Source organism: Apteryx rowi, unplaced genomic scaffold, assembly GCF_003343035.1.
Source record: "Apteryx rowi isolate R43461 unplaced genomic scaffold, aptRow1 scaffold_34, whole genome shotgun sequence".
NCBI classification, from domain to species: Eukaryota; Metazoa; Chordata; class Aves; order Apterygiformes; family Apterygidae; genus Apteryx; species Apteryx rowi.
In genome coordinates, this window is record NW_020449863.1 from 658,798 (window position 1) to 674,385 (window position 15,588).

Here is a 15,588-nt window from a genome sequence, read left to right on the forward strand (position 1 = left end):
AGGACAATATCTCTACTGCCCCTCAGCTACACTGCTCACCTTCAAGGGGCTAAAACTCCTCAGAGTCGCTACTCACCTGAGAGAGACTATGCAGCCCTGCTTCTGCTGACAGGCCTGACCCACAGGTCATGGTAGCCTGCAAGGATGTGCAGGAGGTGAAGTTCTTCACTAGTATCAGCATATAGTTGGGCAGCGCCATCAAGCCCTGGGGCACTGGAGTAAGCTTCGCAGGAAATACCTGTCTGCTGCGATTGCACTGTTTATACATTACATCATGAAGCATCAAAGAGAATTAAAGCAAAGCTGTAAAATRCAAACCAAGTTTTTGTATTTGTTGTTCTTAATTAAAGATCTCTTGAAATATAATCTGTCTACATCTAGCCAAACACAACAGCTGTTACAATGCCCTACTGCACAACTGCGTATGTATCAAAGGAGGAGGGCAAGAATGGGTAAAGGGACTTCAGCTAAACAGAAAACATCCTCTCACCACAAGGTACRAATGCAGCTGCCTGCTTTCTACCCTGCTACTTCTACACAGGGAAACAAGCAGTTCCTAAGATTTAAGGAGATAAATAGCTAAAATTAAACAACTGCAAAGGTCTGAAATTCTCTGAAGCTAAGTGGTTTACAGATGCAACCTTTAATTAAAGTCTTCATTAACATGCTTCCAAGCACATCTTAGTTTAATCAGTATTACCACAAAATGAGAAGTTATAAGTCACAAAATGRACATTTTTGTCTTCTGATACTTTTTAAGAGTTCTCTACTTGATCCCAGATACTAGAACCCCTTCTTATTTGCAGAGGCCCCCAGTTGGATCAGGGCTCCTCATGCTAAGCATTGTATATGCAAAGCATGCATGTGATAAACAAGAAGAAATATTCCCCCCCCCAAAGCATCACCAAAGCGTGGATCACATTACTCAGCACATTGTGGAGATCAGACAGACAAATGGTTCCAAAAGGGACTAGGTGAGTTCAGAGGGTAAAAGTTAACCACAGTGGTCAGGAGGCAGCCGACAGCACAGGCCTTGAGCCATTCCTCACCAGAAGCTGTGAAAACATACTAKGGGACAAGCACATTCTCCCTGTTTCTTACACTATTTCCCCGAAACATTGCTACAGGCTTCTCTTATGAGGAGAACTATGGAGGGCTGGGCCTTGAATGGAAAGCCACGCTCATGTTCCTGTGTTCTGCCTCACCTCCTAGATAAGGGATACCACTGCACCATGATTTTGCCCAAAAAAGCATTTTGGGAAGCACACCAGACTGCAAGAATCAGCGAAMACCGTTGGCAGTGCCTGCCATAGGGGAAGGACTATTAAGCCCCTCTCAGTCCCACCCCAGTGGGCCAGGCAGAGACATCGCAATCTCCACGCCTGCCTTTCCCTGGTACTGCCATCCACACTGTGGGCTGTCAGCACAAGGGAATGCTTGTTCCTCTGTACACTCAGACAAGCCGGGTTTCAAGCTGATTCACATCAGAACGAGACTGTGCTGACCCTGAGAGTTGGGCCTCAGACCCAGGTCTCCCAAAGACCCTGGCATGTATTTTCTGTGCAGTTGCTGCATAAAGATATTCCCAACCTAAGGAAAAAATTCTTTCCAGGATCAGATCTTCATGAGCATAACAAAGAAGGGTGAGGAAAAGTGCTACAAGAAACACAGTGAATTATACAGTGACTCATGAACACCTGTGTACAGTATAATTAATAAAATTATGAATCCCTAGGGTCTTAGCTGGACCAGATTATAGTATTTGACATAGTATCTCACCTCTATATTTTAGTCAATTACCTTTTGTCTCAACCAAATAAATCTAACCTGGCTCAGTGATAGATATTGCAGAAACATGGGAAAAAGCATGCGTGTTTTCTCTATCAGAATATCTACTCTCAAAACATAATTATTGTTACAACAATTTAGTGACCATTATGCCATGTTCTTGGAGGCCTCCATCAGGTCGAGGTCCATATACAGTACCTTTTCCAAAGTACTCATCCTCAGAAGTGTAAGGTTGCCTAAAGCAATAGATTCCACCTGATTTAGACTGAAGATAGTTTAAATAACCAGATGTGGTATGATGCAGTGACAGTGAAATACTCCTCAGGTTTTTATATTCTGGCACTGGAGCTCTGAAATTATTTAACAGATGGAGAAGATCACAGTTTAGTTTCTAAAGAACTCAGCAGTCCCAGGTAAGGGCAGTGCAAGGAGAACAGCTGGTCCTTCCAGGTCCCTACTAGCGCTCAGCTGATTGCTCCTGTGTCGTTCAACTGCTTTGAAATTAAATGCTCTCCTCTGCCTCTGTACACAAGATGTGGCATGAGAGGCTATTGTCTGTTCCCAGCACAGCCAAAAAAGGGAAATGAGCACACATGAGGTTAAATTAATAGGCCAGCAGTAAAGTGTGCCCTGTAAACAACACATAATTAGGTCTTTTCAGGTTTTGAACCCTTCATAGGATTTCAGAATAAGAAAGTGCAAAGCCAATGTCCAAAGGAAAAAACAAGTTTTCCCTGACAGTCTATCTGGACAGCAGTGCCATCTGCCGGGACATTTTAAAGCAGTGATTAACCAGAAAAAAGCCAGCAACTTTCTAACCTGGCCTTTCCTCATGCATACAGATTCCTCACTCTTGCACAGTGCCTGGCTCACACTGCCGTTCTTCCACATCACTGCCACCTAGAGAATAGCTCACGAACGAAGAGCAAAATGAACACAACTGATATTAGTTGTAGTGTTTAATACCTTATTGGAAGGTAGAACCAGTAGTTGGCATGATATCAGAACAGTTGTCTTCTTAAGCACTGTACCTCTGCAATTAATGTACATTTATCAGACTGGAAATTAATGTTCTTCACACTGCTTAAAAAGACCAAAAACATGCTTCCTTAGAGCCATCAGCACCATGCCCTGTTCTCCGCCACAGAAAAGTCAGGAAGTTGCACACTTCTTCTTAAATTGTGATTCACAAGACCAGAATCAAACAGGAAAAAAAACAACAAACAAAAAATAAAACACACCCAGTTCTCAACAGCCAAGTAAATAACAATCTCTCCTGAAAACAAATGTTGACAACTCATTTTGTCCAGATATGGATATATACAGCTGGGTGTTTACCGATATTTTTAATTAAGGAGCAGCTCTTCAAAAGCTCATCATCCTACAGCTTCAAATATAAATGAGCATCAGACAGCAGGATATTCAGGTGTGTCCAGGATCTCATATACTTTCAGGACAACCCACTACTACTTAAAACTCAGCCATTTCATAGAGTGCCCAAATAAGAGTGGAGTTCCCAACACTGAGAGCTGAGCAAGAATTTTGAAAATACACCCAGCAGGAGCAGGAGGAGTACGTTTAACACGTACAGTAAGCATCAGAGCGCCATCCAGCGGCCAGGGCCCCCATCTGCACCTCTCCAGAGCTGGTTCAGCAGGCCTTCTAGGTGGCCTCACACAAGTTACGTCAGGCTCGTTGCCGTTGGGTTTTCCCCTGGATATAGAAATCAGTCAAGTTTTCCCTGCTGCAGATGGAGTCATTAGGTGGATGACTGGGAAGCTCATATACTCCTGCAACATGAACTGTACAAGAACATCAAAACAGCACAACTTCTCCAAGTTTAACTGTACTCGGTTTTGAACAGATGGCAAAAATGCAGGCCCCACTCAGCGCTGCAGGATGATACATCCTAGTTCAATGGAGGCAAGTACCTCCAAGAGAAAATGGTATTTTATTAGTATTTTGTCATTTTGATCTCTTGTACATTTTTGCACAGGCAAGGGAGTCAAGTTCAGGCAAATCATAAAGGAAGCAGAAGAGTAACAAAGTACTGCATTGCCCACAAGAACGGGCTGAATCACTTCATTACTTACATCAAACATTCTTTAATGTTTGGGGTTTAGCCTGTTTTCCCAAAGAAAAGAAAGTTACATAACTGTGTTCTGTCCCCCCCAATAACTTTTAAGCCCACTACTAATTTGTACCACGTTAAGGTGGAGAGATCTTTAAAAAAAATATCAGGTTCCTTTCTTGTTTCATGACAATTAGCAACTAGATTCAGGAGGTCCAAATGAGCATTCCCACCGTAGCAAAACAGCCATTATACATGTGTGCCTGCCTAACTACAGCGCAAGTGGGAGGCAGGGCTAGTGTGGTAGCAAGGGCTTAGGGAGCAAAGGGCACAAATCCCAAGGGACCAAGTTTTATCAGTTCTGTTGCTTGCGGCACATCTTGTTGATAATGGGAGAGAATACTTATAAAGAAAGGAGTCAAGGAAGAAGGTCATGGCAGCAGCAGCTCACAGAATATATCTTTCTTTTCAACACTGACTTCTGTTTCTGGAATTTCTGTTGTTTAAAAAATACATATATACATAYACACATATACACACACATACATATACACACAGGCCTATCTCCAATTTGCATATCACGTTGACATCCTGTGCTGCTACATGGTTCCCTCATGTACATTTCTAGAGCTGTATTTCAGAGTCCTCTATCTCTCTTACCTTACAGTCATCTTCACATCTGCTTCAGGCTCTAACAGCTGCAACAGTAACTTAAAGCAGTATTAAGAAGCTATTCTTTAGTTAAAAGGCAACCCAAGTGAAATTCTTTCCTGAGCAGACAAGGCATGTACAGTTCTTCTGGCTGTATGGGCCTATCCCTGCTAGTGACGCTGGTACCTGTTGGCCAGCTCCAAGCAGCAATCTCAGATACTATAGTCCCACTAAGCTGCATGCACAGCAGCCCCCTGTGATCTCCGTGCTTCTGGTGAAGAATGGGGGAAGGAAGGAGGCAACACCCTCTTTAGACACCCAAAATCCACATGGAGAAAGGTGGGAAAGAAAAGGAGTTTTATAAAAGCAACAACCACAGGGAAGTTTCAGTCAGCACTCATACCTTATTGGGCAGGAAAGAATAAAACCAAATCAGAGCAACAGAAGTTACAAAGCTTGGTTTTCTAACAGAAATGCTAGCTTAAAAATAAATCCTAACACAGAAATACTYCAATACAAATACTATGACGAGGGCATACTCAGAACATCAAAATCAAACAGATAAAATTCCTCTGCTTCAAAACAGCAAATAAAAGTTTCTCAAGTTCTTTTTTTTTTTTCTTAAGAGGTCTGACTCATTTTTGTACAGTCAGAGTTGGCAATTACCAAAAACCTAAACTAAAAAAAGAACAAACCACATCATGCTACTAAAGGTTACTAAAGGTCCTTTGCCTTTTCCCTACTAGCCCAATACTGAAGGAGTTTTTACAAGATTTCACAAGCCAGACCAATTCTGAATAAGACAGCAAAAAGCAGATTATTTCAATTAAGTTTGAACCTTCTAACCAATGAAGTTCTTCATAAAGTGAGATTTCTGGATTTCCCACTTCCTATTTGCTTCTGGACTAGCTTCCATCTTGCTGCATTTTCTTCTCCTTTGTCCAGAAAATAATACTAGTTTTACATATAACGTAACCTATGGAAYGGCAAGGATGTTGGTATCTTATAAGAGTGTGTTTGGAATTAAGCTTGTTAAGAGAAGTCAAGAGATAAGAGCTGCTTATCTGGGCAAGACGTTTTGGCATCTCTAGATACAAGATACCAAAGCAGCATGAACCAAAGCATGATCCCATGAAGCAAAGAAGGAGCTTGGGGCTTTTTTGTTTTTCCCTACTGACATTTCAGAAGAGTGCTTCCAAAAAAATGTTTCCATCACAAGGTTATAAAAGTCAAGGAAACGCCAGTTTTTACCTATGTCTTTTCATGAATCAAGGACATAGGCACCTGCTCTTTGGAATCCTGGTTGTAGTCTCTAAAGAGTTACATCTCTGCAACAATTACAAAAATGTTTCACAACAAAAACTATAGAAAAGACAGGCTTTTGGCATCTTCAGAAGGTTTCACACATAAAGTAGTTTAAAAATTATCCCTTGAACAATGAGATTTACGCAGAGCACTCAGGTAGACACAGATACAAAGAGTTTTCTTTTTGTTTGCTCTTTAACAAATCCCCCACACTGACCACTGTACACCTCATGTTCTTGTCAGTTATCCTTTACTCCTTTTTTAAGGTGTACCTAAACTGTAGTTCTTGAGGAGCACTTGCTACACAAGCAATTCAAGCAGAATTCCCACACTGGGACTATGTCACATACTCAGCGCAGGTGCCTGTTGGGTAATCAAAATTCAAGAGTGAGCAAGCAGTGAGCAAACTATTGAAGCTAACCCGCACTCTCATGTTATATTGGGGTCCAGCTGCATATCCAGACCAGTCTCGTCTCACAGTGGACTAGCAACACATCTGGAAGGTTACTGTCACTGCCTGCCTCTGGATCATTCTTATGGCTCTTTCTCTTTCTTCTGGACTAAGATATGTGGTATGTTTTGAGGCTCCTCAGACAGAGGAAGATTTGAAACACAGCTCACAGGATCAGAAAGGCAGGCCAGATCTCCAAGGTTTTTAGCCTTGATATCTGCAACTGCAGATGTGGTAGCAAACTATATATTGTGAGTGCATGCTGACTTTGAACAGCTGATCCAGATAAGCAAACAAAACCAAACACCTTTCCTGCTTCTATTTTGGGATACAAATATTCAGCTACCTTTATTACTCCAGAATATTTTACTGTTACACTTTCTAGTGATAGAGAGTAATAAACTGTCCAGAGAAGGATTATATCTTAAACTCCAAAAGAAAATAATGTATTAATGAATGAACTCTCAAAAAATCATTTATGCAAAAGTATATTCTATTTACAAAGGTCAGCTTGCTCTTTAGGACAAGTAAAACCACTACCGGGGAAAAAAAATATACATATAGAAATGTCTCATCTTTCAAATAAACATTTACAAATACTCTGTTTCATTTAAGCTACTAGAAACATTAAGATATTTGAAATTAAGAGTGCATTCTGCATGCAGTTGGGTACAAATTACATTATAGGACCTCAGTGTATCATTTCTTACCATTGTCAATGACACATGCTTAGGCTCTTTTAAAACATCACAGCCTGGCTATTACCTTAGGATCTCAAAAGGAGGACATGGATCTTCATTAACAAGTTATCAGTTACTCTTCATTCAGTCATTAAAAAGGACATCCTGATTGTCTTCATAGCAGGAGAGTCTGGTCTTGTCCAACTTGGTGCCCTTTTCCCTGAGTTTCCCTGTAGGGTTTTGCTAGGCATGATGATTGTTGGCTTGGTCAGCAAGTCCTTGGTCAGCACTCTTTCCATCATAAGGCAGAGTTCAGAAACTCAAGGAGCTCTGCACGATTCCGGTCTCTCTGCAGAGCACAAAAGTAGAGGTAGGGGTTCAAAAGACCTGTACTCAAGGGGCCAAGGCTGCATAAGCCTGCTTTCTGTGTGGGTTTTCACAACTCAGCAAGCTGTACAACAAATGCTACCACATTCAAACGGCTGGATATTACTAGCTACTAGACATGTGTGCATGTCTGGAGCAAGTGCAAGGCAACAGACACTCAGAAGAGATGCTGTAGGAGACAAGCTGTCACTGTCACTATTTCATGATATTTCTAAGTGGCTCCCTGCAGAGCTCCATTGGGTTGTCAACATGTAGCTCACAGCCTGCTCAGGAGGGAGCTCGCAAGCAGAATAGATGCAATTCTCTGGTGTCTGAGTCAACTTTCTCTGKTCTGCCACCTTTTTCATCCCTTTCCTTACACTGTACACACAGCAAGTCTTGTGTTCTGGGAAACATCAGGTTTTCGATGCATGAGCAGCAGCTTGTCAAATAATAGAAAGGAACCATGAATTTAGGCCTCTTCTAAAGATACCCCATTAGGCATCATATAAGATGCAAAGAAGCACCATAAAAAATGCCCCAAACAGTCAAAACACTTGGTTCCAGTGTTTTAAAGTCACAATTTATAAAACAACTATTGCATCTTAAAATATTGTGAATAACAGATGATGTTCAATTCAGCACATTCATGACCATGGCCACCTAACCCAAGCAAAAAAGGGACAACATCTTTGACATCGAAAGATTATAACAAAGAGGTTACTGGGACAAGGCTAACAAGTCAGATTCAGCATAATTTAACACAGACTTTAATGCCACTGAAAATAGCTTTGATTAAATTTAACTTAGAATGCTCAGGTGTATTTTGGCAACTACAGAATGAATTATTATGGCTGAATCAGAATCCAAACTGGATACCTCACCAAAGTAACACTTTACATATACTGACGAGGATCAGACACACTCTTGTAGATCACTATAAGGTGTGGAAACTGCTGAAAAGAGCCTACCTATTATTTATGCACTGAGTCTAAACACCCATACCAATAGCACAAAATGCTATTCATGATATCCAGTTCCCCGAGGACCTCAGCAAAAAATCTGACTGCTYTGAGAGAATGCGTGAGCATGTGGTTCTAACACTATCATCTTTTTCTCTTCCTCTCTAAATAATGGCTAGTCTCACACTCATAGACAAAAATAGACGAAAGCGGCAGTTACCAYATCTGATCACAAGAGACTGGAAAGAGGGGAGGACAAGTAAAAATGATGCAAGTTAATCAATGGGAAAAGCTACAAATTAGCTAAGCACGACAAACTAATTCTGAGTATCTACACAGGCATCCTTTGGTTATCTATTCCTGCCTGAGTATTCCAAGCCCACTCACATATCACAAAATATATGCCCAAAAGAATGATTTTAGATTTCTCAGATGGCACCATAGCCACATTAAAAGCTACATTCAACTTAAAACTCTTAAATATAAGATCTATTCTTCTGAAAAAGACAAATATGAGGAAAAAAAAAAGAAAAAAAAAAAAAGAGATGATTGTCCTTTGGGACATACAGACTATTTTCAACCATTACCTCTTTATCCTTCTTAGACTTCTTTATTTTCATCTTAATTTTCTTTCCTGTTATCATGCTGTAGTTTTCATTCTTCTTTTTGTTTTTAAAGAACTAAAATGAAATCACACATTAGAAGAAAATAAGCTTTGCTTTATTTTGAAATGTTACAAATCTTAGTGATAGTTATAGAAAAGATTATTGTCTAACTCTCCAAAAAATAAAAATTGTTTTCATTTGTTGATGACAAAATTGATGTTGTTACAGACATTTTTATGACAGGACAGACTGTGTAGATGAGGAATATAATGGGATGTTAGATGCACACAAGCATACCTTGGAAAGCTGGACAGGTCCTGCTTTCTCTCTCTTTTTCTTCTTTTCTTTCTTTTTCTTCATTTTGTTCTCTTTTTTCCTCTTCTACAAGTATAAGATATATATTTCAACTGTTTACGGTYGCAAAAGGGAATAAAAATAACCCACAAGTAGCCTTTCACCGCCCTGGCTAGTCAGACAGCCCCTACTGCTTGCCCTTACCACTGCTGAACACATACACAGAAGTACAGAGAAAGTAGTGCAGCAAGGTTAGCAACCCTTAGAACCTGGAGAAATGAAAATGGTATGATCCCTGATTCTCTCTCTTCTTCTAATGTACTCCAAATATGTAAAATCCCAGAACAGAAGGTCCTATAGAAATCAAAAAAAATTAAAACAGTGAGAGCCTATTACTCTCTTTCACTGACTATATAGAATTTCTGTCAGAAGAAACTGTCTAAAATATGAAGATCAGGTTTCTCTTTTCTTTGAAGACTGCTCTAAATTCTAGCTGAAACARATCTACAGACTGGCAAAAGGAATCTTAAATTATTTCTGTTCTAACATACAGTCAAGTATATCCATAATTATCTATCAGTTGATCTGCTATTGTTCCAGAAGCCTGCTTCACATGTCCATAGCAACAGACAAAAGCATTAAATCTTACATGAGATTTAAGGTTATGAAGATCTATTTTCTGTTCAGTTAACTACTTATTTCTCTCAGCAAACATTTACCTTTTTATTGTGTTTTTCTTTTTTCTTCTTCTTTGATTTGGATTTAGGAGAATCTAAAATTAAAAAAAATCCTGTAATTTTAGTATTCTGAAAGAGAGATTTGGTTTTACATATAAAGCATCTAGAACATAAAACATAAGAAAGATTCTATATGAAGTAAGAAGAAAATGCTTTAATTCAGATGAATATATAAAACACTGGCTGAAATTAATCCTGAGAAATGCAACACATTAACTTACTGCCACTTACTGGTCTAATATGGACACTGAAAATACAYGATTTGCTCTGTGATTACTTATATCAATATATCATATTATTAGAGACAGAATTTCTCTTTTTGTAGCTATGCTTTACAGATTAGAAATCTCTCCAATATGACATCTTACATTAGTGTGTTATAACCAGGGATCCAAACTCAGAGAGGAGTCACTAAAACGTATTGTAGGGGCTGACAAGCCACTGAAAACATTATCACTGTTTAAGGTGATGAAAAAGTCTTTTTCATACTTACTTAGCTCACTTTTCAACTCCAAGGTGTAAACCTTGTAGAGCAGAAACCCAAAAATTCTATAAGCTGATCATACATTTTACATCTTACACTATCACTGGTACATGAGGAAGTTGATTCTGAAGCACTGTCTTTGAGTATGGGACTGTAAGCCTAGAGAGACTGAGAAACAATTTCTAGTCTTCCAACAGACTGCCTTCAAGCTCTGCAGTTTCTTCACGATAAATTCCAAGCAAAAGATAAGACATTACATAATATACAGGAGCACAGCTAGACTCAAAAGTTAGAAAAGTCTAAGGTAAGGCTGCACAAGCAAGGAGGCTTCTTTTGGCCTCCTAACAACAAATGCAGCACAGGTATGTCAAAAGAAACGATGCGAATCGTAATTCTATCACCCTGTTCAGTCTCCTGGTAGAAACAGACTGGACTAAGTGCCCAAAGGGGAGCATATACCTCACCAGAGGGTTTTTACAAGTATTTGCCAACATCAGGAAAAGGGGCACATTCAAGAACACTGGTTTTCCTTCCAGGCTCTGCCAAGTGGTACACTATGATGAACAYAGACACTTCTGCCCATTCACCTAGCTTGATTCCTTCACCCACATCTCCTCCAGCCTCAGTTTTTATCTGCCATGATCCTAGCCACAGTCCTTATGATCACAAACCATAGACCAACTCCTCTAGACTTCTGCTGCAGTTAGTTTCCATCCTGCTCCCAACTGTTGACTTCCTGGCCCAGCCAACTTTTCCTTCTGCTCACTTGTTTTGAGTCATCATCCCTCCCCATCTTGCCTTCTCACTGGTTCTCAGTTTCTGTACTCAGACACCCTACCTCTCCGCATTCTGGCATCTGATCTGCCTGCTTGTCCCCCTTCCAAGGAAAATGCCCTTCTCTGCTCCAACTCTTTACTAGGCTACAGCCAAGTTTCCATATCCCAATATATTTTCTTCCAGAAATGTCTTGTCTGCATTCAAATTAGACAGCTTGATTTTCCATACAACCTATATCACCAGGAAGTTTGGAGAAGGCGGGTGGGGGATATCATTCAGAAAGCAGAAGAGTTTCCCCCACTCTCCTTTCAGTTTTTTCAGACACTGCCCAGTATTTTACAGCCAGAGTTGCAGTTGCAGTCTCTAAATAAGAAAAGAGAAAAATATAAAAAACAAGGCCAGAAGAAACCTCCATTCTGCTATCCCAAGGAAGGTCAGCTGCACTTCTGTTACAGCCAACATTATCAGACCTGGGCAACTTCTATCATTCAAGGTCTTTAACTGCAGGTTAGACAATCTATTCCAGCATTTTGCTGCTAGGATGTGTTTTTTCTAAATGTAATTCAGATTTTTCCTGTTGCAATATAAGGTCATTTTTTCTTGTCCTGAAAGTAACAGGCAGACTCTTACACTTCATAGCAGCCACTACCTGCACATACATATCTGTCTTGACTGCCTCATGTCTTTTCTTCTAGACTGAGTAAATTGACTTGTTTAAATATGCCCTTGTAGGACTTTTTTTTTCCTAGATCTTCTGCTCTCCCTTGTGAATGGAAGAKTTTTGTCTGTGAAGTTTTAGCAAATCTCCAAGCACGCAAACTGATAACCTGCGCCTAATTCAGAATGATTTTTTTCCCCCAGATACATAGTTCTTGCCATCCTTCTAAAAGACTGATAAATTCTGAATGACTTATTTTGGTTTTTTTTTCAGCCTTTTTTTCAGCTTTTTCAGCCTAGTCTAGTTGGAGGCCAAAATGTAAAATTTTACTAAGATGTCCAAGGTTGGCATATCAAAATATCAGAAACAAGGTTTTGGAATGTAATACAGAAATGCTATTTTTCATGCTAGAAAACTGCCAGAGCTGACAAGGCTAAGCAAACTCTCAAATAGTAACTGTCGGGGTAAGAGAATCATAGCATATGACAGTGATCTTCTATATTGCTCATCATCAGTGCAGCACTTGAACAGCCATGCTTATACATTAAGAAAACCCTCCGTCTGCTTTTGCGTGCCATTAACCCTCTGGATACTGCTTGATAACTTTCTTAATAATCATTCAGAAATATACTTCGGAAAACAAATAACAAAGAAATGTTGCTGAATTAAAAAGTATATTTCTAATGATACAGTCTCAAAAACTAAGAACACAATGCACAAGAAAGCACACCAAGAATCCTCACATAGCCAGTGCCTGACATGACATTTTAATTTTTTTCCAAAAATTTTAGAGCATATCACATGGCATAACATTAATTAAAAAAGACAGGAACTTGTAATGTACAAGTGCACAAATAGGAACATTTTCAGAAAATAATAAATGTCAAACACTTCAAATCAGACACTGAAGTATGAGAACAAGTAATATTTCCGTATAGACAGTAAATCCGCTTCAAGAGAAGTGGAACTAAGTCTTTGTTAATCCATGGCATTAAAAGTATTCCCTTTTCTTCCTTCTCTACTATATTCCAGCTTTACCGAGTTGTGTACAAGTGAATGTGGTTTAATTGGGCTAATAATGTTAGCAAATATGTAATTCCCAAAGCACCGTCCAAGAAATAATCAATCTATAACCTTGCATTACAGAAAGATTAGAAAATCTTAGTTATATATGGCAACAAATTTATAATCACAAATATGAGGTCCAGTAGGGGAGAGTGAAACTTCATCTGACCCTGAAGCTAAAGAGTTTTAGTCAGGAGAACTGTGGTTCATACCATCTTCCTCCCAATCACAGTAAAAAGAAAAAACACACTTCAGTGTTTAGCTTAATGCATCATATTCAAAAGGGGCAATTTTCTCACTTTACCTACAATGATATAAAATATTTCAAAATAGAACATTAAAATAATGCAGTCTTGATATAATCAGCATTACATTTCCCTTGAAGTCACGAGTTGGACCCCTACAGAAAACCTGCACTTATTTCCAGATTGTATCTTTTTTAAAAGACCAAAGTTACTCCAAGTCCTCTGAGTAAGCAGGAGCTTAATATGAAAAGTCTTAATCCTGCAACACTTGGATTTGTTCCCATCGAACTCAGTCATTTGTATTAATATACCTTTCATAAGTCCTTATATTTAAATATTTGAAACTTCAAGACCAAAGTAAGACCAAACAAAAACTTCAACTCTGGTCTAGAGAGGTGAAGTAGAAAAAGATCTGTATTCATTTTATTTAAAAAACACAGAGCTTTAAATATATATGGTATATTCTTACACAGTAACATTTCTTTGAATGAAAGAAAATGCTTTTATTTCTGAAGGCATTTAAATTAACACAGGAACATGGCATACAGTGTGTAAGGAGGTACATTAACACTGTCAAAGGTTATATGACAACACTCTGAACATGCAGTATTTGTAATTATCATTTTGTAGCAATTTAGCCACATTTAAAATAAGCTGTAAATGTTTCTAAGAATGCCATCAACACAGGTAACCACCATTTGTACACACTGAAGTACACTAGTGGCAGCTTACCTCTGGTACTGGAAGAAGACCTCGATGACGAGCGTGATGAAGAGGAAGAAGCGGATGTAGTGGAAGTACTAGAAGATGATGTGGATGAAATTGATGATGATCTGCTTCTGCTACGTTTTCGTTTCCTTTTTTCTTTTCCTTAGGATAACACAAGGCAGCAGTGACAAGCATGCTAATAACTATGGTCTACAAAGATGACTTTTCATACAAGTTAAACACAATGAACCCCTATTTTTGAGGAGGCTTTTTGATCTCTTCTAGTGTGTCATGGTCTAATACCATCAGTGACAATGMTAAAAGTCACACTCAAACATGTTGACTCACGTAAAGCATAGCACAAATAAAACCATAGCATTGCAAAAGAGAAACACCTACCTCGGACTTTCAGCTCTTCTTGTGATGTTGCACATAGCGACCTACTTCTTTCCTCCTTCTTGTTATCCATACCTAGCAGGAGACAAAAGTACGTTCAACAACTTCATTTCCAAAAGTCYTAGCGGGGAGAAAGAAAAGACTGGCACAGAGACAGAGGAAACCAGAGAACCTTTGCAAGATCAACACCACGGCCATTTCTCACAAAGCGCATTACATGCTACAGTGAAGCCCTGGTTCAGGCTCTCCACCTCATAAATCAGGGATCTGAGGCCAAAACCCTGGATTTGTGCGATTTTCTATACGTGAAGTTAGTAAAGCTGCTTTTTGTTTGKTTGGTTGGTTTTGGGCACGGAAGTTGCATTTAAGACTATTAATTGACCACAGACTCACGTTCAGGACCACTCCTTGATCACAGGCCAAACCCTTGGGGCTGTACAGACCGTGAGGGCACCGCGGGGGCCCCGCCGGGCCCGGCCCCGCTCCCGCTCCCGCTCCGCGGCCGGGGCTGCGCCTGCGCCTCCCGGCGGACGGAGAAGCTCCGCCCCCCGCGCCCGCTGCGTCCCCCGACCCGCACTCGCACTCGCACTCACCACCGCCGCCGCCGCCGCCGGCCACCCGGAAGAGCTCGCGCTGCCGGGGGGCGCTTCCGCCGCCGGCGCTTCCGCCGCCGCGACTCGGACGGACTCGGGCGGGGGGAGGGCCGTTAACGGCCGCGCCCCTCCCCCCTCCCCCCTGCCGGGGGGCTGCTGGGCAGCGGTTGGCGCTACCGTGTGGCGGCTGCGGCCCCAACAGCTGGGGCTGCAGCCAGCCGGGTACCCCGCTCCCTCCTCCGGCGTTCGTCCCACGCGTGCTCCCGCCGGCCTGTCGCGGGCAGCCCTGTGCCCTCACCTCGGTGCCCGCAGACCCAGTGCGCTGCCGGGCACCACGGAGGTCGCGTTTAGGGAGCCGAGAACCGGCGGCAGCGAGGCGGTGGGTGCCTGAGCTCCCGCAGAGCAGCAGGCGCCAGCGCTAACGCTGCTCCCGGGCCGAGTGCCAGCACTTTGCTCCTCACGCCGCGAAGTTTTACCTTCCCATTTTTTAAATATCATGTTCTCAAACGTGAATCGGTCAGGGGAAGCGATTATACTGTTACTGGCCTGAACTGGAGCAAATCCAATCTCAGCTGAGCTCAACTCTGTTCCAAACAAAAATAATACACTGGTTTGATTCCGTGGTTGAAACTTCTGCTAAAACATCCAGTGGGCTAGCTGTTGCTATGGGGAACACAGTACCACACCTAACGGATCATTAGTCCGACCTAGTTTAGAATTTCCTTCATTTGCATGTGCACTGCTTTAGGACA

At 41.0% G+C, this 15,588-nt stretch overlaps 1 protein-coding gene and 1 long non-coding RNA gene across 2 annotated transcripts; both read right to left on the reverse strand.

The window, feature by feature from the left end:
- Nucleotides 1-4,845: 4,845 nt before the first annotated feature.
- On the reverse strand, nucleotides 4,846-8,904 carry LOC112969244. The gene is made up of 2 exons (XR_003254652.1): nucleotides 8,862-8,904; nucleotides 4,846-7,295 (listed from the first exon to the last, which is right to left on the reverse strand). It is a non-coding gene; the product is annotated as an uncharacterized LOC112969244 (long non-coding RNA).
- Nucleotides 8,905-8,914: 10 nt separating this feature from the next.
- On the reverse strand, nucleotides 8,915-15,011 carry LOC112969245 (nuclear localization sequence-binding protein-like). Its single transcript, XM_026072352.1, has 7 exons — nucleotides 14,837-15,011; nucleotides 14,247-14,318; nucleotides 13,872-14,009; nucleotides 9,892-9,945; nucleotides 9,443-9,526; nucleotides 9,177-9,260; nucleotides 8,915-8,954 (listed from the first exon to the last, which is right to left on the reverse strand). The coding sequence occupies exons 2-7, from the start codon at nucleotides 14,314-14,316 to the stop codon at nucleotides 8,947-8,949; spliced, it is 438 nt and encodes a 145-aa protein (XP_025928137.1). The 5' UTR covers nucleotides 14,317-14,318; nucleotides 14,837-15,011; the 3' UTR covers nucleotides 8,915-8,946.
- Between the last annotated feature and the right edge of the window lie 577 nt (nucleotides 15,012-15,588).

Excerpts from the sequence above, each read along its gene's own strand:
- LOC112969245 (XM_026072352.1), bottom strand. The coding sequence starts at position 14,316 with ATGGATAACAAGAAGGAGGAAAGAAGTAGGTCGCTATGTGCAACATCA. Across the intron at positions 14,010-14,246 it reads AGAAGAGCTGAAAGTCCGAG|GAAAAGAAAAAAGGAAACGA; the intron begins GTAGGTGTTTCT and ends TGTTATCCTAAG. Across the intron at positions 9,946-13,871 it reads GTCTTCTTCCAGTACCAGAG|ATTCTCCTAAATCCAAATCA; the intron begins GTAAGCTGCCAC and ends TTTTAATTTTAG.